Raw genomic sequence first — 23,659 nt, 5'->3', positions numbered from 1 at the left:
GTGAGGAGCTGGGACCTTCTCGGCAGAGATCAGCTAAAAACCTGCTGCTCCTGCCTCAGAGGCTGAGAGAGGGAGAGAGAGGAGTGGGGGAGTGTTTCAGAACCCCAAGAGGGCAGGACAGGTTGGCTAAGGCTACCCTAGGCTGGAGGCAGTGTAACAAGTGCATGAAACTTCAGGGTGTAAAGAGCGTACTGGAGCACCCCAGAGATAAATCCGCCCCCCCCCATCCCTTCCCTGCAGAAACAGCGCCCCCTAGCAGGAAACCACAGCTGTGGGGACCCTGGCAGCCTCTAGAGGCTATTTCCTGGCCTGGAGCTGCAGCAGGAAAAACTTCACCCTGGAAAAAGCATCAGTGGCCAAAGTCACCTGTTTTCTGTATGGCGGGGTCACTTATCTTCTGGAGAAATGCCGTGGAGGCCTGGGGCTGGGAGAGGAGGAGAAGGCTGCCGTGAGGCAGTTTCTGCCGTCCTGGCAGGTGCTGGCCAGGCCCCTGTGGATCTGACTTGGTCTTTAAAAGGGTCCTACCAGGAGCATCCTGCTTCCTGTTCCTTCCGGAGGTGGGAAGCCCAATTCAGTGCCAGGACTGGTGTCAGGCATGGCAGCCCTGTCTGCCTGGTATGCGACCCACTTGTCTCTCTCGAGCCTTCCCCTAGTGCCCAAAGAGGACAGAACCGGGACGTGAGAGGGAACGTGCAGGTAACAGAGGCCCTCCAGCCTCTGACCTGGGATCTGAGGCTCCTGCCTGCGGTAAAGCGATGCTGTGTCCCTGACCTGTGTGCATGGTGGGAGGGGCTGCGTTCTCCAGCATCTTGTCCGATCTCCAACATCTGCTTTACCTAGAGAGCTGATGACCTAGAAGGCCTGGTCCAGCCCTTCTGCAAACACTGCGCCATCAGAACCTTCCAGAACTCAGTGAATTAACTGCCATAAGCCAGGTCCGGTGCAGGCCAGAGGGGCAGGGGAAAATGAGGAAGACTCCATCAACACACGAGGAGGAGCAGGAGCACCGCGCTGCCCAGGCCGTGCCGCTGAGAGCCTGACACGGGGCAGGCAGCCTGGTGCAGAGCCAGGGGACTGAGGAGAAGGGAAATGGGGCTCTCAAGCCGGGTTTTGTGAAGTGAATGACCACTTGCAGTGAGAGCGAGGCATTAAAAACACCCGCCCTGTGCAAAGGCGGGGCTTTCCCCTGAAGAGCCTGTGTTCCTTCAGCTCACAGCCGGCAGCTGATGTTGGGGACCACAGAACGAGCCCTGACTTTGACCTCAGACCTGCCGGTCTCCTGAGGGGCTGCAGGCGGCAGGGAGGTGTGAAGGTTGGAGAGGCACTGTTATAAATCAAGCCTTGAGTCTGCTTCCAGGAGGAGGACACTGCGTGACCCCTAAGGTGTGCCTCTAAGGTTGCAGAGGAGCCGGCAGGAGCTGAGAGCGGGATTCCCGCCGCTAGGCACTATGGGTACTGGGTCCGCCTTGGAGAGGAGAAAGTGTGCTGTAGGCCTTGGGGCTAGTAGGTAGCTGTCACCCTGCCAGAAGCAGAACGGCGAGGGGCAAGTTCAGCAGGGCAGGTGTCCCCGAGGGTCCGGGCAGGCCACAGGCTAGCTGTCAGCCGCACCTTCAAGGCCACTGGCCGTTGAGGAAGGTTCTCCCAGAGGGCCGGCTCCTGCCAGGCCGGGGACATCACCACCTTGTGTGCAGTGACCTGGATGAAGACGTCGGCCTGCTCTTGAAGATAATGCAGTGGAGGGTGAGGGAGGGGCCCCAGCCGGGGGTGGGGTTGCTGGCTGAGGCCAAGGCAAATGCCGGGCCACATACACCGGGCACAAGTGTGTGTGTGCAGGGATGAGCACTGGGCACATGCACGCGGGGTCCCCAGATCTTAAGCAAGATGGGGAGCCACAGGAGGCATGGCTCAAATTTTGAAGTTAGCTAGGGGGTACAGGGACAGGTAGTGGGGCCACCTTCATCTGCTGGCCTTTACAGGGTAGGGGTGCTGTACCTCACTTTCAGCTTTGAGGTCCTTCAGGAAGATGAGATCCAACCTCCCACCATCTGCAGGGGAGATGGTATTCCCCGGCAGTATTTCTGACCCCAATAAACAGTGGGAGGTGCTGGGGGGAAGGGCTGAGAAATAAAGTGTACCTCCTACAGGACAATGACAAGCTCCCTACCACCTTGGCTTGAGTTGGTGGAACTGATGAAATCCAGGCATGGTCTTTAGAGAAGGACATCTTTGGTTCTAGAGGCAAGTCACCGTGAAGCCAGAGACCTAGAAGCAGATGGGCTGCCATAACTGGGGCTCCCTGACCCTTCCCAGCGGCTCAGGGGCGGCCCACTGGGGGGCACTTGGGACAACAGCTTTGGTTGCTGGGCGCCCTTTCATTGGGCTCCAGCTCCACACATCCATTTAGCCTCTGATTCTGCTTCTCTGTGGCCTTTGCTGGGCTGCTCTTCCACCTCCCCACTGCCTGGCAACCTTTGCAAGGATTAGAGAAGCGTCTGTCCCGGGGAGCAGACCACGACACTGCGCGCTGGCACCGTTTCCCTTACCTCTCACGTTCATGCGGCCAGGAACTTTGGACGGTGACTTTCTTCGGTGGAATTCTCCTTTGCACTTACCCGGCAGCCAACTGCTCTGCCCTGGTGCACCTGCCCAGGCCATTTCTTCTGTCCGCGGGCTCGTTCTGGAGCTATTCAAAAGCCCTCCACCCCCGGGATCCCTTCCCACCATGCTCTGCGAACGCTCTTTCCTATGGAGCCAGAGCACCTGCTCACAAATGGCAATGGCCGTCCTTGGCAGGCTCTGCCCAGCTTGCAGAGGCTGTGGGCTTGGCCAGGTTGCCGTGCTGGGCCCGCGGAAGGGAGCTGCTGGGACTGGCTCAGATACTGTGCCCCTGGAGCCAGGGCTCAACAGCTGCCCGGCCAGTCCTGGAGGGTATCCGGGGCTGTTCTGCGGATGCCCAGCCACCTGCCAGGCCCGCCTTTGTCCTGTCCTTCTGCAGTCTGGGCTCAGGCCTCTATCACAGCGTGGGGCTGCCCTTGGGGCTCTGGCCAGGGGCCAGGCACTAAGGCAAGGCCCGCTCTGCCCTTTGGGATGCCAACAGCTCCAGAGTGGAGTCAGGTATAGCTGTGAGATAAGGCAGATCAACATGCCGGGGGGGGGGGGGGGGGGGGGGGCTACAAGAGACCCAAGGCAGGAGGCCCGTTCCCACCTGGGGGCCACAAAGGCTTCTGGGGAGGGCCAGCCTCAGCTCCATGATTCCCAAAGTTCAGCAGCTTCCACCCAGCTCTGGAGCTAAACTGGAAGAAATGTGCATGTGCTGGGAGCTCTGGTGCTACCGATGCCCTCCTGGACACATCGGTCTCCAGGTTTTCTTGGGTTACTGTAAGCAGCTGGGTTCAGTTTTCTTATAAACAAGATCCAGATGCCAGTGTCTTAGTCAGGGTTTCAATTGGTGCACTGAAAACACCAGGACCAAAAGGCAAGCTGGGGAGGAAAGGGTGCTTTCGGCTTCTACTTCCCTACTGCTGTTCATCATTGAAGGAAGACAGGAACTCAACACAGGGCAGGATTCTGGAGGCGGGAGCTGGTGCAGAAGCCATGGAGGGGTGCTGCTCACTGACTTCTCATATGGGTTACTCAGCCTGCGTTCTTATAGAACCCAGGACCACCAGCCCAGGGATGGCATCTCCCACAATGGGATGGACCCTCCCCACCAATAACTAATTAAGAAAATGTCCACCAGCTGGATCTTATGGAGACATTTTCTCCATTATGTCCCCCCGCCCCTTTGGATAACTCCAGTTTGTGTGTCAGGTTGACATAGTAGCCAACACAACCGCTGATGCTGACTTCTTCAGCTCCTGGACCAGAATTATTATTTTGGGTGTCCCAGGCTGGCCTTGAACTCACTGCGATCCTCAGCCTCCTGAGGGGCCGGGATTACAGGCCTATGCAACCGTGCCCCGGCCTCGATCAGATTTCCTGTTTAACAGTAGTCAAGGCTCCGGGACACAGTCAAGACCAAGGCGACTGACATCCACACTTCACCCTAGGCACTGAGGAGTTCTGTGTTTTAGGAGCTGGGAGGTAGGTGGCTCAGTCCGTGGAGTGTCATATAAAGCCTGAGGACCTGAGTTCGAGTCTCAGTACCCTCAGTTTTTAAAAAGCCAGCTATGGTGACAGATGCTCGTCATCCCAGGGCTGGGAAGGCAGAGGTGGGAGGAGCCCTGGAATCTGCTGGCTGGCCAAGCCCCAGATGGAGACCTTGTTTTAAAAACCAAGGTGGCTGGCTCCTGAGGAACAGCATCGATGTTGAAGTCAGGTTAGAGACAGCTCAGTGAACACCTGTTTGCCGTCACTGAGCTCAGACGGGCAGCTTTTCCCTAAAGCAAAGGCCTGTGGTCCAGTCAGACTTGGTTCCAGCATCAGCAGTGGAGGTGCTGTACGTGTGTGGGTACGTATGTGCCATGGCGTCCATGTGAAGGTCAGAGGGCAACCTGAAGATTCCCTCTCCTTCCACTATGTGGGCTCCCAGGACTGGATCTGGGTCCTCAAGCTTGATGGCAAGCACCTTTATTTACTGCTATACCATTTCATACTTCTTTCTTTTTTTTGGGGGGGGGGGACAGGGTGGGGGTGGGAGAGATAAGGTCTCACTAAAGTGGCTCAGGTTGGTCTTGACGTTTAAATCCTCCTGCCTCGGCCTTTACAATAGCTGGGAACTATAGGCCTTTGACACCAGACTGGTGGCTAATTTCCTTTTTAAGATTTATTTTGTGAGCCAGGAGGTGGTGGTGTATGCCTTTAATCCCAGTATTCAGGAGGGAGGCAGAAGCAGGTGGATCTCTGTGAGTTCGAGGTGACCCTGGTCTACAAAGTGAGTGAGACAGCCTGGGCTACACAGAGAAACCCTGTCCTGTCAAGAAAACAAAACAAAACCAAACAAACAAAAAAGGATGTATTTTATGTATCTATGTGAGTGCCTGCATGTATGTATGCATGCACACCTGTGCATGCCTGGTGCCCAAGAGGTCAGATCACCTGAAAATGGAGTTATGGGCAGTCGTGAGCCGCCATGTGGGTGCTGGGAAGAGAACACAGGTCTCTGCAAGAGCAATTGCTCTCACTGCTGAGCTTTCTCTCCAGCCCCATGCTGGTGCATTTCTTAGTTGCTTCCTGCAGTCTGCAGGTGGAGGCCTGTAATCCCAGCTACTTAGGAAGCCGAGGCAGGAGGGTTGAAATTCTGGTCCTTCTGCTCCACCTTCCTATACGATGGGGTTACAGGCAGCACATCTGCACCACATCTGGTTCTATGCGGTGCTAGGGATTGAACCCTGGGTTTTGTGCATGCTAGGCGAGCTCTCCACCAAGGTCACGGCATCTTTAGCTCCCACAACTCAGAATCCTGATCTTCTAGCAGCTGTCAGCCTGCTCTGTTCCAAGCAAATGTCTAGGTCAGTATTTTTAAATTTTTATTTAAACTTTTTTCATATATTTTGATCATACACTTTCCCCTCCCCCAATCCCTCCCAGATCTTCCCCACCTCCCTCCCTACCAACTTCATGTTCTCTCTCACTCAAAAAAAAAAAAAAAAAAAAAAACCTAAACAAACTAAAAAGAGGAAGGAAAAATAAAACAGTAAGACAAAAAAAAAGTATTAAAACAAGAATCACACAAAATGAGCAAGAGAGATAGATAGCTCAGAGGTTAAGCACTGGCTGCTCTTCCAGAGGTCCTGAGTTCAATTCCCAGCAACCACATGGTGGCTCCCAACCATCTGTAATGAGATCTGGTGCCCTCTTCTGGCCTGCAGGCATATATACAGGTGGGACACTGTGTACATAATAAATAAAAGCTAAAAAAAAAAAAATCATACAAAACAATATGGAGTCCATTTTGTGTTGGCCAGCTACTCCTGGGCATGGGGCCTGCCTTGGAGGATGATATATACATTGATACTCCATAGACGAAAAATGATTTTCCCTTGATACCCAGCAGGGATCAACTGCAAATAGCTTCCTTCATATGTTAGTGATTTTAAAGTGTGTGTGTGTGTGTGTGTGTGTGTGTGTGTGTGTGTGTGCGCATGTGTGCTGCAGTATGTGTGTACAGAGGGCAGAGGAGGTCTTCAGGTGCCCCCCCCCCCTCAGTCTCCTTTAGCTCTTCTAGACAGGGTCTCTCACTGAGTTTAGAGCTTACTCCAGCAAGCCGCAACGATCCTCTTATCTCCATCTGACCCCAGTACTGAAGCTACAGACAGGAGCTATAACCTACAGACATGAGTAGCCATGCCCAGCTTCTATGTGAGTACTGAAGAATCTGAACTCGGGTCTTCACGTCTACACAGTAAGTGCTCTTCTCCACCGAGCTGGGTCCCCAGCCTCCACATGTTCTATTAATTACGCAGATGGGAAGGAGTAATAACCTGCATCTAAGTGGGAAAAGGCTAAAAACAAGAACAAGAGGGGCTGGGGACGTGTGGAGCACTTGTCTGGCATGGGTGGTGACCTAAGTTCAATCCTCCATTAAAAAAAAAGAAAGCAGAAAGAAAGAAACATTCTGGACGAAGCTCTGGTCTCTCCATCTCGCTTTAATACAGAATTTTCACACGGCTGCAACACCACCTCAAGAGCAGAAGTATGAAATGTGAGCAACGGAACTTCAAGAATAAAAACATCCTGTTGGGGTGGCTCGTTATTTTACACAAGTATGTTTTACAAGTTTTCAAGTGTGTGGTGTCATCGAAATTTAGAATTACCAAAGGATTATCAAAGCAGGGATGGTTCTTTGAGGAATGTTTCCCTGTAGATGGAGGTCCACAATGCAGCAGCAATGGTCCTCAATGCATACACTGGAGCCTGGGGGTGGGGGGTGGGGGGGGAATAGTGCCGGCCTCATCTCCAGACCTAATGACTCCACAGAAAATGCACCTCTAATAAGCTTCCCTTTTGTTTTGTTTTTCGAGATAGGGTTTCTCTAGCTGGATCTCACTCTGTAGACCAGGCGGGCCACAAACTCACAGAGATCCAACTGCCTCCGCCTCGCAAGTGCTGGGATTAAAGACATGTGCCACCACTGCCCGGCTCTAACAAGCTTCTGAATCGGGGAGAGCCACCACATAAATCTACCTGTGGCAGAGGACACAAAACTCTAGCCCTAGGGATCTGGCTCCCTCTTACCATGCTGTGGGAAAGCACAACCTGGACAATACCAGGTAAAGTTCTGATCCTGACTGTGTACATCCTATTATGTAAAAGGATAAACCCCGTAAAGCTATTATCCTTGGGAAAATATATAAGGGTTTATTCCCCACTATTTTATCACTCACACATTCTAGTTCTGAATGGTACCAATCTCTGATTACAGTGAGCCAGGGAAGCTACTTCCACTTGTAAAACTCAAAGCTACCATCGTCTACAGGGTTCCGTTGGCTTTTTCCTAGATGGCCCCCTAGCTGCTAGCATGAGGGCTGAGCCCAGCCAGGGCCAATTAGGAAAAAGTCAGAGGGAGCTAAAAACACTGCGATGTGACTCGGTGGATGTGCGAGGTCCTGGGTTCAATTCCCAAGCCATGCCAACAGCAAAAACAGAAAAAGCAGAACAAAATAAAAAAGCAACCCCGAAATCTCATCAGAGGGCGCTGGCTGCCCTCACCCAAGACGAGCAGGGCACAGGCACTCTGCTTTCCCGGGAATAAAGACACCTGCTTCTCCCAGGACAGAGCTCAGCTTCAGGGTCACACTTGCTGTTCACAAATTGATTCCAGCTGAATCTACATTCGGCCAAGCCAGAATGAAAAGCCGGCTCTTGGTCCCACCCCAGGGCTCATGAAAGCTCAGATGCGGGTGGGGGGTGATGGGGGTGGTGGGGGTGGGGGTGGTGGGTTGGCTTCCATCAGGGCAAGGGGGCAGGGCCCAGATATCTGGTCAGCCAACACTGAAGCCGGGTGGTCTTATTTCTAACAGCCCCCGAGGACCAAGTGGACTTTCAGTAGACAATTCATAACCATAAGAAAACAAACTGCAAAATACACTTTCTCATAAAGCTCTGGCTGTAGTTGGCAAACCGGGTCCATGAAATGTTCCTGGGAAACCCCAGCAGTGGGGTGCCTGAGCAGCTAGTATGCACAGCTAGGGGAAGAGCATTCCGGGTTAAGGTCAGAAGAACAGCACCAACATGTTAGCTGACAGCAGGGAGACGGGTGCACACACACATGCACACATGCACACACACGTGCGCATGCACATGCGCACACTCATGCACACACACGCACACACACACGCATGCACGCACAATGCACACACACACATGCACACACACACACGCATGCACACACACAATACCCACACTCACACACACACACACACACGCACGCATGCACACATGCATGCACACGCACACACGCATGCACACGCACACACATGCACGCATGCATGCACACATGCACGCACGCACGCACACACACACACACATGCACGAGCTTTTTTCTTCCTTTCTCACCCTGCCCTGACAGCTGACTGTGACATATGGAGAACCTCCTAATGCAGCCAGCCAGCAGCCACCTGAACGGGCACGAGGCAACGCTTGGCGTCAGCGTTTGTCCCAAGGCAAAACACACCATGGCGAGGAGTTGAGTACAAGTTAACGTTGGTCTGAGTTTGTGACCAAGGCCAGCCTCAAGTGCCTTAACTTGTCCTAAAGGCCCCGGGCTCCCAATGGCTAAGCCCCGCAGCGATGGCTCTCCATCTTCGGGTGGCACTCCGCCTCCTGTCTGAGCCGACAGTGAAGACGTATGGCAGGGATGGCTCTTCCACAGCTTCCTTCTGTCCTGGGTCACAGCCCTGCTGCTCAGGACACGGGAGCCTTTCACTCCCAACTCACACTTTCTCTGGGTTCAAAACCAGACAGCAAAGCTGCCCCGTGAGCTTTAGTACGAAATGGATGACAGCGGCATCCACATTTATAGACGACAGACCACTGCCATCCTTTCTCCTTTAAAACAGTGTACGTTCATAAAACAGTGTACGTTCATATACCCTACTTACTGTGCGTGTGCATCCATCTACACATGGATGGAGAGGTCGGAAGACAGCCTGTGGGGGTCGGTGCTCTCCTTCCACCAGGTGGGTTCTGGGGGTCAAAGCCAGGTCACCTGGCAGCAGGTGCCCCTCACCATTTCACAGTCCCCACTGCTGTACTCTCAGCAGTGAGACCACTTTCAGGCTCAGCGTGGATTTTGGAGGTTGGGAGTTGAGTCCAGGCAGCTGGACATTTCAGACGGACCAAGGCCCCTCGGAAGGGAGGGTCCAGGAGGATCCTATGGCTGGGTCTCCAGTGGCCGAGTAAGGCCTCTTGTTAGGGAGTCTCCTCTTCAGGAGCTGACTGGGGGGCAGGCCCAGTGATGGAGAGCTGATACATTTGGGAATTCTGGTTTTGCCTTCTCTCTACTTTTGACGGACAAAGTGCACTTTACAAAAATAAACAGAAATCCGTCATTCCGACCGTTTGGGAGAGAACGGCACAGGGAAGTGACGGGTGCCGTACTCCCCATTTGATGCCCCGCTTCCCAGACCCTCCATGTCTGCTTTGCTGACAAATTCACCTTGTGGCCTAAGGTGAAGCCAAACCTCACCGAGTCCACAGAGGTGAACTCATTCCTCCCTTGAGCTCCAGATCTGCAGACGCTACGAATGCCCCTCTGGTCTCACTCTGTGGGCAAAAAAATTTCCAAAAGGAAAACCTTGGCTGCAGCACCTTTCCTTACAGAAGGTAAAACACTCGATGGAGACAGACTCCTGCTGGAGTCAGGCTGGATTTCTCTTCACAGCCCTTATTCGCACGAGGTGAGAAGGCATGGCAGTTGCCAAGTTGTTGGCTACCAGACCCACCAGTCTGTTTAACTCTGGCTAAAAGCAGAGAATAATGGGCAAGTTACCAAATTTCCCCGCTTCAGCTCTAGCGTGAATTCTGAAATGGAAGAAAATACAACACGCATGCTCAGACATACACGACAATCCCTTTGCCTCACAGTCCAGAGCATAGACAGCATTGTGATTTCCCAAACAAAGACAGGACCCGAAACGTGGGCTGGGAACTAAAGGTAATTTGGTTTTCCAGTTGGGTCTGCACGCTGGCAAATGCTCTAATGGATCATCCTCCATCTCACCCCCAATCAGTTAAAGTAAAGTGTTCTTCCAGTAAACACACTGAGCTCTCTCTGTTATCCAGCATATTCTGCCAGTTCTTTAAACGTGATGGATGGGAGACCAAGTGCAGAAGGCAGGGGGGTGGGGGGCATCGGCAAGAGACACTCCTGAGCAGTGTGGGCACCCTGCTGCCCACTTCCCTGTTCAGGGACACATGCGGGAAGAACCCTTCAGCTCTCTGGGTCACGAAGAAAGAAAGCTATGTCCTTGCTCTCTTTGCCACAACTTCACAGGAGCCCTGGCTCGGCAGTGACTGCCCGGGCACTCAAGGATGGGCCTGCACTAAGCCAGCTGCCGTGGGAAGATGTGGCCCAGGAAGGGAACACCTGCATATGAAGTTGACCTTCTTTCTACACACTCCACGCTCAGCTCCAGCCTGCTTCAGGTCTGCAACACAGTTCAGCAAATAAACCAGCGAGGTCAACACGCCAGTTCAAAGCAGAGCCAACCACATTAAGCCCCGAATAACGAAACTTCATCCCTGAACTGATGGGGGAATCTTACTAAAGTAGTGGACATTTCTGAATGGGCCTGACACTCTTCTAAGAGCAGAAGAACATGGCTTTAAGCAGGGTGATTTTAATTCTTTGAGTGCTCACGGCTTTGTAATGTGGAGTGTGGGTTACAGTACTCAGACAAGGCCCACATTGATGTTTAACAAAAGGCTTCTATATTTTAATGCAAATCTAAGGACTATCCATGGTCTAAGTTCACAGAAGACTATTCAAAACCTTAAAATTCCATGAAACATAAATAACACAGAAGCCTACATTGAAGCCCTTTGTAATATTCACATTTTCCCCTAATCTGAAAAGAAATAGCGTCTCTCTGTCAAACACCAGAGCTGGATGTAAACGTGGTGCTGACGACCCTTTTGGTTTTACACATCTTTTAGCTTTCAACAACAGGTAGATTCCTTACCTATCATAATCCTAAACGAGTTAAAATAGCCTTCTTGTACAAACTGTTACAAATGTTTATTTAAAAGTGCAATTTAAAAGTTAGCTGGGCAAGCACATCACTGGGAATAACAAAACCAAAAGGGATCCAAAAATCAAGATCCCAAAGAAGATGAACAACCCAGGATTTTGTTTTTAAGTTGGCGTGCTAAGGAATGCACAGAAAGGCAAAGCAAGGGAGGTCAAAGGTCAAAGTCTGTCCAGATGCTGCTCTTCACAGCACAGAGATGACCGAGCGGCAGCTCCTTGGTGAAAGGCCGGCCCTGGGCCTGACAGCAACTTTAACACCAGGTTATGCATCATCGGGGATGTTATAAAATCCTCTACATACGCGCACATCTGAAGCGTCTACGACGTCACCCGAAGCCTGAAGCTTAGTGTCAGCAGTTCGGTCTCTTCCACCCAATCCACGTCTGTCAGTGGAGCTGGACTGGCTGGCTATTCAAATGCACGATGGCGTCAAGGGGCTTCTTAGAGCACGAAGTCTCAAGTTCTCTTACCCGCCCACACTGTTACTCACAGAATGAGGGACGTCTGGTCCGGAACCAGTCTTTTGGCATCAGGACAGTGTCTACACAGATGTAACAAATGTCCGAGCCCTCCACCTCACTCTGGGTGCCACTGGAGGAAAGGCAGCTGAAGAGAAGGCATGTCCCGCCAACTGGGAACTGCTAGGCTGTGCACCCCTGTGTGGAGAGGCACTAACGATGCCCCGCACCTCTGGGGAGAAATCCCTGGGACGGACAGTCAGCAGCTCTGGCCTGGCCTCTGGCGACATTGCCAGCCTCTCCTTAAGCGGCACCAACACAGGTGCTGCCGCCCTCAAGTGCCTCTGTCCATTACAGCCATTTGTCGTCAGCACCCCCAACCCTCCAGGGACTTCACTATTCCCGCTGCTCAGCCCGGCCACAAACACATCTGGAAAAGCAATTTCATCTCAGCTCTTACCCAGCAAAAAGAAACACTGCATTTCTGTCACGAAGTGTTTCTGAGCCTTGTGTCCTCATCAACGGCCAGCTCTCAGGGGCTAAGAAACAACAGCAGTGGGAAACGTCCATCCCCAAACGCCCTCATCCTTGCCAGGCTTCTTCTGAAGGACAGCGGCACCCACCATCTAAGCAGGGAAAGGGCCTGAGCAGAAGGACGGGCTGCCAGAGAGCAGCAGAACAGCGGCAGTGAGTGGGGCTGTCCTTCCTTCTGACGACTCAGTCTTCCTCAAGGAGCGAGGACCAGTAAGGCAAAGCAGTGGCTCGCTGTCCTCAGAACCGAGGGGCAGCGGGCGTCTACTCTCCAGCCTGGAGCGCGGGTCACCTCTCTCCTCTTCCAGCCTTGCCCTTCCCGCGCTGGGGAGAGGCTGTCTCAGCCGTGGAGTCACACAGAGGAAGGGGCAGAGGTGTGTCGGGGAGAGGAGCGTGAGTGGCGGAGTGCTTGGTCCTCCTCTCCCCGGGTCCGAGTGCAGAAAGGCCTGAGGAGGCCGACGTCACAGCACCAGGAAGAGGAGCAGCACGACCAACAGGATTGCGAAGAGGATGGCGATGGCACACCACTGGCGCCGATCTGGAAGGCAGGACACAGAGATGACCTCCCGGGGTTAGGCACTCCCTCCCTCCCGGGGACGCAGGTTCTCAAACATCAACAGCAGAGGAGGAACAGAGCGCCCCGGCCCGGCTGCTGTGAGCCTGAGGGCTGCACTCCATCTCCACCTCTGCCACAAGTGCGGGCCGAGTCCAGGCCTTAGCTGACAGCCACGGCCCGTGGCTCTCCTGGTGGTCTGGGCGCCGGTGGAAAGGCTGCTGGCACTAGTGTGGCAGCCAAGCCCACCTGCTGCTGCCACGGGTTCTCCAGAAGGATGTAACTCGGAAGTGCACACGCTCTCTGTCAGTGAGGACGTGAGAGAGCGCAGAGGGGTGAAAGCCAGGGCTGTCACTTGAGGAAATGACAGCAGAGAACGCAAGCTCCCACGACAGAACGAGAAATTCCGTACCACCCCTAGTCAGGTAAGACTCCTCAACCAGTCAGTGTGTTCAAATGGCCTGCACAGTGTATCTGTGAATGAAGCCTGCATCTTCGGTAACCTTCAGCCCTACCAACACTTGGGAACAACTGGTACAGGATACAGAGGCTGGACTCCTCTCTATGGGTGAGAGCAGGGAAGCCCTCGCCAAGACAGAAGGACAGGGATGCCTGCTGCAGCTCACCATGCTGGTGGGCTATACCAGCTGCCCCACTGGCCCGTGTGAGGGTTTAATAACGACTATACCACAAGCTGGCAGGGCCAAGCTTGAGATGCTCAGACACCATCATCATTAGGACACGTAAGTACCATATCAGCCAGAGCTACACAAACTCTGCCAATAAACAAAAGGATGACTGAGTATGCAGACTGTCCACTGCACTGGCATGAGGACCGAGTCCAGTACCCTGAGCGCAAATCAAAATAAGGCATGGCAGCAGGAAGCTGGACCCTGGGGCCGGTGGGTAACCTTGGGACTTCACTGGCCAGCCAGTGGAGCAGAAATGACAAGTTTTCGGCCCCAGAAAATAAAAAAACGAATAAAGGAAAGTGGCAGGGAAGACAGCCGAAGCTGGTCTCTAGCCCCCACCTGCACACACACAATGTCACAGTCTCTGACATGTAGCTGAAGCGGCAGATCGAAACAGCAGAATAAAGGGGTGAGGCTGGCCAAGTCTACCGGAGAGCCTACAGATTCAGTAACCACAGTTTGATGATCATCCTGTAGCATGGTCTGAATTTAGGAAAAATAACCATTAAAACTCTCCACAGAGCAAAACATGTACTTAGTAAATGCCACGGATATCAACATCTTAGAACTCTTCAGTGGCCCAAAGATGGGAATGCCAATAAGCACAGGCTGTTCCTTTTTACCGAACCAACACCTTGTCTACCCAGACACACCAGAAACTCCCTGAGTAACTAAGACCCTGAGTCTACCTATTCCTTTTTGTCTGAAGCAGGACTGCTCTGAAAGGTGTGAGAAGGCGGAGTAGGCCTCTCTCAGGGAGCAAACGCCAGTGTGGGAAGCACTAGACAGCATCCTCTGATCTCTCTAGAGATACTGGACTACCGTTTCCAGTCCAGTGGAGGACTGACCCTTATCACTCGGTCCTAACAAGAAAAGGGGACCACAGTAACAAAAACAGTCCTTCTTCTTCTCTCTTCCAGAGAAGTAAAGCCACAGGAGGGCAGGCTGCACCCCTAACAACAGAAAACCTACAGACAAATAGTGGGAATCACACAGCAGAGCAGAGCCCTTCCCTACCTGAGCCCCACCCCCACCCCTGCCAGCAGTGACCACCAGAACCAGTGTGGAGCTGGGAACCCTGAGCTGTCACCGACCAGCTGCTGGGGAGTCTGTGTGGCCAAGTCCAGATCTCACCAGTTAAGGGAGACACATACTGCTGAGCTTTACTTCCAGAAGCTCAGGCAGCCGGACGGAATGGGGGAGAAGTGGAAACGTGGTAAGATGCTGGCTATGCCATGCTCCTCACTAGATCATGACCAACGTACACATGGGCCAAACATCACTGTAGTTCATAAACAGGTAATAATATGTGCTAATTCCAAAAGTTAAATGAACCAGGGGTTTTTAGAGAAGCACAGCTCTCCTGTATGACAGGATAATGATGGATACATATATTTTTGTCAAAACCCATGCATGGGCCTGGTGTGGTGGCCCACACCTTTAATCCCAACACTGGGAGGCAGAGGCAGGCGGATCTCTGTGAGCTGGAGGCCAGCCTGGGCTACAGAGTGAAATCCATGCCAGCCAGGGTTGCACAATGACACCCTGCCTCAAAAACAAACAGAAGGAGGAGGAAGAGGAGGAGGGTGAGGAGGAGGAAGGTGAGGAGGAGAGTGAGAAGGAGGAGGGTGAGGATCAAGGCCAGTTGTGATGGAGCACACCTTTAATCCCAGCACTTGGGAGGCAGAGGCAGGTGGATCTCTGTGAGTTCCAGGACAGCCTGGTCTACAGAGTGAGTTTCAGGACAGCCTGGTCTACAGAGTGAGTTCCAGGACAGCCTGGGCTATGTAGAGAGACCCTGACTCAAAAAGCAAACAAAAAGAAGAGGAGGAGGAGGAGAAAGAGGAAGAAAGGAAGAAAGCTTATTAATATAAAAATGTAGTAATAAATCACTGTTATTAAAAACAACTGGCACTTACCCAGGGCAAAGGCAGAAGATAATTGCCTCCTCCTTCCTCCCCCACAACCTCACACATACTTCCTGCACCTCCCTGGCCAGTTCCCCATCATTCTAAGTGCCAGATTTCCTAGACGCTCTCGGCCTCTGACAGTCCAGATTCTGTATCCCCAAGGGCTTTCTCCTGAAGCTCTTGACAGAGCACAGGCCTAGTCAAGCAGACCACCACAGGAGCTCACAGGGCCCAGGCCTGCACTCTCAAGGCCACTTCCCTTTGAAGTGCTGAGCTGCTTCTACAGGGCATGAATGAGGCAACCCTAGGGAGCTATTACCCTAGCAGACAGACATCTGAGCTCTTCCGGTATGGCTCCAAGCACACCAGGAAGGGCCCTAACTACAGCAGCAGGCCTGCGCTCCACCACCAAGCTGCACCTACAGCAGAGTGCGCTGCAGTTGAGCGGAACAAAAGGAACTCCAATGTAGTTTCCTTCTCAAAATATTTTCCTGTCTTCAAGAGAAGAGATGAATCCCAGACTGCTGATGGGGGCGGGGGCGGGGGGGGGGGGGTCCTCGGCTTTATTCAAAGGAGTATCTTTCCTCTGGGTGAGAGAAAGGCAAATTAGTGTCTCTCTTGGGTCATTTACAAAGTGAGGGTGGTGTCTTGGCCCATTTCTCCCATGAAGCAGCCGGCCAAGAATGGCCGAGAGGACCTGGCTCTAAGTTGCTGCTGATGTGGGCTCAGGGCTGCCCCCGCCCCCAAACTCTGGTGCTTTCAGACTGTCTTTACATACAGGTTTGAGAACAAAGCAAGGAACTTAACCAAAAGTTATGGAAGAGAAAGAGACAATTACAACACACTGAAGTGATACCATAGCAGTATTTCTTTGGTAGCAAGCAAAAATGAAAATGAAGGGTCTTTCATGCTAACTGCTCTATTACCTGGCTCTTTTCTGTACACAAATATAACCAAACATCTCATGTTGTTCCCAAACTTTTCTTTCTGGAAACAGCAGAATAAAGCATAAGAAAGCCTTGGTGTTACAAACACACTGCCAGGACTTTTCTAAACTATTCACACCCAGAATGCTAGAAAACAAGAGACATGGGCCACCTCTGTTCACCCACTCTTCCCTGGCAGACGTGAGGCAGGAGTAGCTACTTGAGGCTACAGCTAACCCACAGACCAGTGAGAGGCCAGTGCTGAAACTGGTTACGGAACACTTCCTGAAGACAACTTTCTCAGTTTTTAAATAAAAGGGTACTGAGGCGATGCCTTGGTGGGTAAAGCATCTGCTGGTTAAGCATGAGCCTGAGTTTGAATCCCACAGCCATGTAAACCCCAAGAGAGTGGCATGTGCCCATAACCCCAGTGCCAGGGGGGTGGGGGGGGAGGGCAAGGGAGCAGAGACAGGTGGATCAGCGAGCTCACACTGGTCAGCCAGTCTAGCCAAAAGGGTGAGGCCCGAGTTAATGAGAGACACAGTCTCAAAAAAGCAAGGCTGAGAGGCTGGCAAGAGAGATGAGTGAGGAAAGGTGCTTGCTGCCAAGCCTACAGCCTGAGTTAGATCTCCAGACCCCACAGACGTCCCCAAGCTGTCTTCTGACCTACACGTGCATACACATACACAATAAATAAATAAATAGTAAAATTAAAGTCATCTCTGGTCTACACACACACACACACACACACACACACACACACACACACACACACACCTACCTGCAAAAACACATGTACACACATGTATACCACACAAAAACATAAAATTTACAAACAAATACATAAATAAAGTAGAGGACTAACTATATAGGTAGAGGACAGAACAGAGGAACCAGACAGTGCATTCAAACTCTTCTCTAATTCCAGGGAAGATACACTGAGCTGGTGCCTGCTTCCTGTATACTCACAGCTTAGCAAAGAACCTGCTTGAAGCATAAAGGCATTTGGCCTCGCGAGAAAGGAAGTAACTCTACATATGAGTCTCTTTTTGGTTTGGGTTTGATGGTTCCTTGTCCTTTGGGGTCTTTTCTACCTTGCAACAGTTAAAAATATTTACAGAGCGTAGATACACTGTTAAACACCTTTGCAATATTATTCATTCAATGCTCACCTTTCTATGGTGCTTAGCACAGACCACCAGGCCTGCTCATACCTGCTCAAGTGCTCTACCACTGAGCTATACTACCACCTTCAATTTCTTAGGTAAGAAATGAAGCCCCAGACACTATTCTGTAACTCAGCTGGAATGTGAACTGCTGCAGATCACACAGGCATTTGCATTGTAATCTTCTATGTCACATGTGCCCGGCAGCAGAAAGCCACAGAGGAATGAGATGTCAGGAAGGGGAAAGAAAGGGTCCCTCGATGAGAGGCATCTTATGGCCCCAAAGTACTCAAATTACCTCCAGAAACATCTCAGTTCTTCCTTTCACCAAGCAATTACCCCTCCACCCCCCCAGATAAAGAGGAGATACTGGATAGTGATTTAAAATATCATTTCCTGTCTGACAAGGAAGGCGATTTATAGTGATCAAAAAACTGTAGTCATTAGAAAACATCTTCAAACACAGAAACTGACATGAAAACTTACTTCTCCACCCCCATCCTGGTACACATTTGCTAGGATGTCACTTTATAAGGCTTTCAGAGTCTAAAGTAGGAGGTATTTTTCTAACGATGAAGAAAGATAGTTCAGCCGGGCAGTGGTGGCGCAGGCCTTTAATCCCAGCACTCAGGAGGCAGAGCCAGGCGGATCTCTGTGAGTTCGAGGCCAGCCTGGGCTACCAAGTGAGTTCCAGGAAAGGCGCAAAGCTACACAGAGAAACCCTGTCTCGGAAAACCAAAAAAAAAAAAAAGAAAGAAAGAAAGAAAGAAAGATAATTCAAAGGAAGGAACAACCTGGTATATCAGCCGTGGCTCTAAGTAAGTACCCCAGGGCCAGTGAGATGCCTGCTGCCATGCCTGATGCACGCATGTGCTGTGGAAAGTGTGCATCCATATGCATATGCACGCTAAAATAAAAATATCAAAGAAAAAAATTTAAGTTCTCCAATGAGGCAAGAGAAATAGAAAAATGTAAAGAAAAGGACTTTGTAATTGCAAGGAAGTTTCTCCACCATGAGAATATTCAACAAGTGTTGGGCACAAGACCCTTCAAGATCCAAAGTTTGATCACGAGCAGTTATGGTCTCTACACACGAGCGTTCCATTTATGACCCTAAAGTAACAGAGACAAATATGCCACAGGCAAGGGAATGTCACAGAGCGTTAAGCAGGAACTCCCAAGAGTAGTTCCACATACATACCACTGGTCATGTGAGACACTTTTGCAAGTTTCTTCATCACACTGTCCAGTCGAGACTGAGTGCTCTCCAGCTCATGAGAGAAGTCATCCAGCATGCTGGAGAGGGGGAGGAGGAGGAGAAAGCAGGCGGTGAGCAGAAACTTGTCTTTGCTATGGAGGAAGTTAGGTCTGGGCCTCCATCTCCATAAAGACAAAAAGGGGCCTCTGGGACTCAGAATTGCATTCTACTACCCCAAATCCTTGGGACAATGTCACATTTTCATAAATTTGGGAAATCTATGGGTTTTTGGTTTTTAAGATAAGTTACATATGCTATAGATTAGTCAACACCCCTTAGCAAGGTCTGGCGTAGTTCCCATAATCAAGCATGCTTGTATGTCTGCAGAACCCATGAGGAATCACAGCTACAGACAGTTCAGCTGAGGTTTTTCCATCACACGAATCTGCTGCAAATTAAATCCTTGGATTTGTAGATTTCCGATTCACAGACAAGGCGGCTCGACTCCGAGCATACAACACTGACAGCTCAGGCCATCAGAGAGCCGGCCTCTGTCTCTTGCTGCCTGGAACAAGGCACCCTATGCAACTCTGAGACTCTTTTGTCACCTGTAAACAGGGTGACTCTACCAACCCGGTTCCTGTTGAGGGCTGCCTGTGAGAACCTCACAGTACACAAAAGCACTTTATGTCAGATTCTCCTTTAAAGCACTCTATCTTATTGTAAGTTAAAAGACAGAGGCCTGACATCCCTGATGGTGTATGGAGTAGCGTGTGGATGGTGGATGTGTGTGTGTGTGTGTGTGTGTGTGTGTGTGTGTGTGTGTGTGTGTGAGAGAGAGAGCGAGCGCGCCCATCTCTTCAGACAAGCGGTGTTTCTCCGAGGAGAACTGGAGAACCAGCTCAGGAGGCCACTGCTATTGTTATCCAGCACGGCGCTGGATAACACAGCACTGAGTACTGTACTTGTATTCCAGCAACCCTTACTTCGTGAACTACTGCACATTCCAGACTTCAACTTCTGACTAGAACATGATTAGTCTGAGGCTCAATTAACACACCAATTAGTACCAGGGCCTTCCTACAAAGACCTTACTTACTTTAACAGTGTCACTGGCAGCTAGAAAGCCTTGGTCTGGGTGCAAGCCCACAGAGGACACACGGCAGTCCCTCGGGATCTGAAGCCACCAACCCCTCATTAAGTTACTACCAAACTCCACACCGACAACTAAGTCAGTCAGTCTTTGTTCTACACCTGACTTCTCAGATTCAAACATGTTTAGCTCGTCTCAGACTCTGGCAGCACTTGGGTCCTGTAGCTAGCAGGCATCTCCAGGCCAAGCACTGGAAAACAAGAGCTACTTGTGTGTGCTGGGTGTGACTTTTCTTTCTAAAGCTGAAACAGGCATGTCACTCAGCCTTCAGTCAAGTACAGCCACAGCCAAGGTTCTGCCCAACAGAAAGACCATGAGGGTCACAAATGGCCACTTTGCATTTCTGACAACTATGCTTTTAAGAGGTTTAAAAAAATTGAAGCAGGATCTCTCATGCAGTCCAGGCTGGTCTCACATTTACAAGATGATCCCGAACTTCTGATCCTTCTGCTTCTACCCCCTAGTTGTGTGAACCACCACACCTGGCTAATGCACTGCTGGGGACCGAGTGCAGGGTTTCGTGCACACTCAACTGAGCTACACCCCCAGGCTCTGGGATTCATTTTTAACACTGTTTATCATCTACTATATCCAAAATATCATTTCCACATGTAATATAAAGATTGTTAATAAACTCTTCCGCCCCTTTGCAAACTGTAGCATTCACTTGATGCTCACAGCACATCTTAGCTCAGTCTGGCCACATTCCACATGCTCAGTAGCCACATGAGGTTGGTGGCTAGTCTCCTATACTGCATAGAGATCAGCCATATTTCTTCTCTTTTATTTTTACCAGATACAGGAACTCCCAGTTTAAATAGGAAAACAGTCTGAGAGGGGATTTTATGTTAAACTATGGTTCTCTTCTGTTCCCTCGGTCTTCCCCTGACTTCAGCTTCTTCTGGTACTTTCTCCACTTCTGAAGTAGCATGCTTGTATCTTACGATGCTGACTTTTGTCCTCAGACTTCCCTTGATGGTGCAGCACTATTAGATTAGGATTTAGCTCTAGTCCATGTAATCCCCACCTCTGAATCCTTCCCACTTCTCTGATACATGTGACACTATTGGATTAGATCAATACTCAACATTAAGTCACCTAAGTGCAGACTAGTCACAGCTGAGGTGTGGAGTCACACTGCTTCTTGTTCACTCCCACTGGCTCAGGGGCAGCTTTCTTTGGCCTACTGAATCCACAGCCAGCTGCCAGCCTGCCGTCCATCATCTAGACCGGTATAACTGATGTTTCCTGTTCTATGTTCTCTGGAGGTTTTAAATCCTTGCAAAAACATTTCTGTTACTGCTGTGGGGACTTGGAAAGGAATGGAGCTACAGACTCCTCACCAGCATCTTTAATGAGCTGTATCTCAGGTTGTCTCTATTCTCACACTGCCTCACCAACAACGTGGCTCAAGCCCTTTCCATTTGAAAGAGAAACTCAACCTGTGTGTTTAGGTACCTGGTACTCTAGATTCCCATCTGGCATACCCACCTGGCTCCACTCTGGAATATCATCCGAATCCCAGCTCCGGCTCATGCCATCACTCCAAACTCCACCCCCTCCCCCCTCCACCACACTGAAGAGGCAAAGCCCTCCCTGCTGTCCACTGACTCCCTCAGGACTTCTGCTCCCTCTGTCCCCATGCTAGACATTCAGCGCCTTGTTCTGTGCACACCTGTACCTCTGAACCTCCCTCCTGCACACCTGCTGACATCTCTGCAGAGTCACCGGCTCACTCAGCCACCTACCTTCTCAGCATCCCACAGCTTTCGGCTGACCCTCTTTCCTGGAAAAGACAGGGCTCTCCAGTCAGCTGAACGGGCCTATGACAGTAACAGTGGCTCTCTCCCGACCACCACCACGAGACTACTTCCTTCTTCTGTACAATGCAGACACTCTGAATGGCAGGCAGAGTCTACCCAGCTCACTCCTGTATCCCCAGAGCCTCCCAGACAGCCTGGTGCAGACAAGTACCCAGGAAGAACTAAGAGTGAGCATGTGTAACAGTGAAAATTAAGAGCGGGTAGAGTTCCTGAACCATCTTAGTAGACACCCCCCCACCCAGGAAAAAACGTAAAATGGTATTATGTGGCAGCATTCAAGAAAGCTCTCTTTGTTTATCATTCTTTTAGAGTGTAAAAGACAAGGCTCTTAAGCAAAAACAACTTTTAAGAGTTAGGTTCCTTTTTTTTCTGTTTTGAGAGGGAAGATTGTTTTTGCTAGTTAAAATCAAATTTAAACGTTCTTTTATAAGATTATAATTTATGTTTAGTGTAGTAGGGTCCTGGGATGACAGCTGAGATTCCTAACGCCACCTTCCACAAGTCTCTTCATGCCTGTCATCCTCGTCAGAGCACTGTCTCTAGAGTCTACAGCCCTATCTGTATGCCTCAAGAATCTATTCTGAGAGCCAGGCCATGGTGGCGCACACTTTAATCCCAGCACTCAGGAGGCAGATGCAGGAGGCTCTCTGTGAGTTCAAGGCCAGCCTGGTGTATGGAATGAGTTCCAAGACAGCCAGAGTTACACAGAGAAACCCTGTCTGGGGGGGGGGGGTTGCTCAAAGAATTTTGTGAATCTTTTAAACAATTTTTAAGGTAACAGCTTTGCCTAAACAACCATTGTGAATTTTATCTGGTAGATTTGCTTCTCTGGGGGAGCTAGTCTGTGCAACAACAAAGTAAAAACTGTAACTCTAAGTTGCCTTTTCTCTTTCCCAGCCACGGTACTTCCCCGCTAGGCTCTCAGGGTCTCATGGGACGCTCCCCACCCCCCACCCCCCACCCCCCGCATCACTGCAGATAAGGGCATTCTCACTACTCACACTGCCTGTTCCTCCAGCTCCCCTCCGATGCGCTGGGACATGTTCTTCAGCACCCCGATGCTGCCAGAGACCAGCTCCAACTGCTCATCCTGCTGTTCCACAATCAACTGGTGCCAGAGAAACGGAAATAAGCAATTAAAATCCATCTTACCTGGTTCCAAGCCCAGCACCCCAGCAGCTGCTAGCTTCTTTGCCAGCTTGGGACAATTCACATTCAAAAGCAAAGCCCAGAATCAAAGAACACAGACCATTGCCTCTGAGAACACACTGCTCCAAAGACCGGATTGTCAAGCTACCCGTATCGCCCGCTGATCCAACTTGTGAACAGTCAGCAGGGCTTGAAGCCACCAAGAGAGATTTACTCTGCTTGGCTGAGGTCCAGCAAGGGAACAGACGACGGCCAAAAGCACACAAGCATATGACCACCACACCAGGGGTTGGTTAGGATGAGGACGTCCACTGCCAAGAGCGAGGTTTCAACACAACACACTGCCACAGCATGCGTGAGAGAGAGCCTGGCAAATCTGTGGACGTGGGAGGACTGCAGAGAGCCCCCTTCTTCCTCCTCAAGGACAATAACTCACCTCGATGACAACTGTGGGCTAACAAAGGCCTACATTCGATTGTGCTGTGGCGCCCTTACTCTCTATTAAAACCTTTGCTTCACTGGAACATTCTGAGAGCAGACACAAGTTAGCCATCATGATAATGTAAATACAACAAAACAACACGAAGTCTACATATACACATAAAGCAGTTCAGTGGACAGGTGACTCTCATGTCCTGACACCTACATAACGTAATCGTTAGCTTCCTCTTACCAGCATTGCTAGCCATCAAAGCAAGAACTCAGGCGGGCAGGTGGCCCAAGCCTAAGATCTCAGCACACATGAAGCTAAGGCAGAAGAGCCATGAGTTCAAAGCCAGCCTGGACTACACAGCATGACTCCGCCTCAGTAAAACAGTAACAATAAATATATAAATAAAGAATGTAACAGCATGGGGACAAGCTCATTTTCCTTCTATACCTCAACCTCCATCAAAGCAACTGGTTTTT

At 50.8% G+C, this 23,659-nt stretch overlaps 1 protein-coding gene across 1 annotated transcript in view; it reads right to left on the bottom strand.

Annotated features, from left to right (window-relative positions):
* Positions 1–6,567: 6,567 nt before the first annotated feature.
* Positions 6,568–23,659, bottom strand: part of Stx6 (syntaxin 6) — a 46,328-nt gene continuing 29,236 nt past the window's right edge. Inside the window, exons 6-8 of the mRNA XM_006985650.4 lie at positions 22,603–22,709; positions 18,629–18,723; positions 6,568–12,718 (exon numbers count right to left, since the gene is read on the bottom strand). Coding sequence (XP_006985712.1) covers positions 12,642–12,718; positions 18,629–18,723; positions 22,603–22,709 — 279 coding nt within the window. The 3' untranslated portion in view covers positions 6,568–12,641. The remainder of the gene's footprint in view (positions 12,719–18,628; positions 18,724–22,602; positions 22,710–23,659) is intronic.

Source organism: Peromyscus maniculatus, chromosome 11 (assembly GCF_049852395.1).
Source record: "Peromyscus maniculatus bairdii isolate BWxNUB_F1_BW_parent chromosome 11, HU_Pman_BW_mat_3.1, whole genome shotgun sequence".
In the NCBI taxonomy this organism is placed as follows: domain Eukaryota; kingdom Metazoa; phylum Chordata; class Mammalia; order Rodentia; family Cricetidae; genus Peromyscus; species Peromyscus maniculatus.
This window is presented reverse-complemented; position numbering and strand designations above follow the sequence as displayed.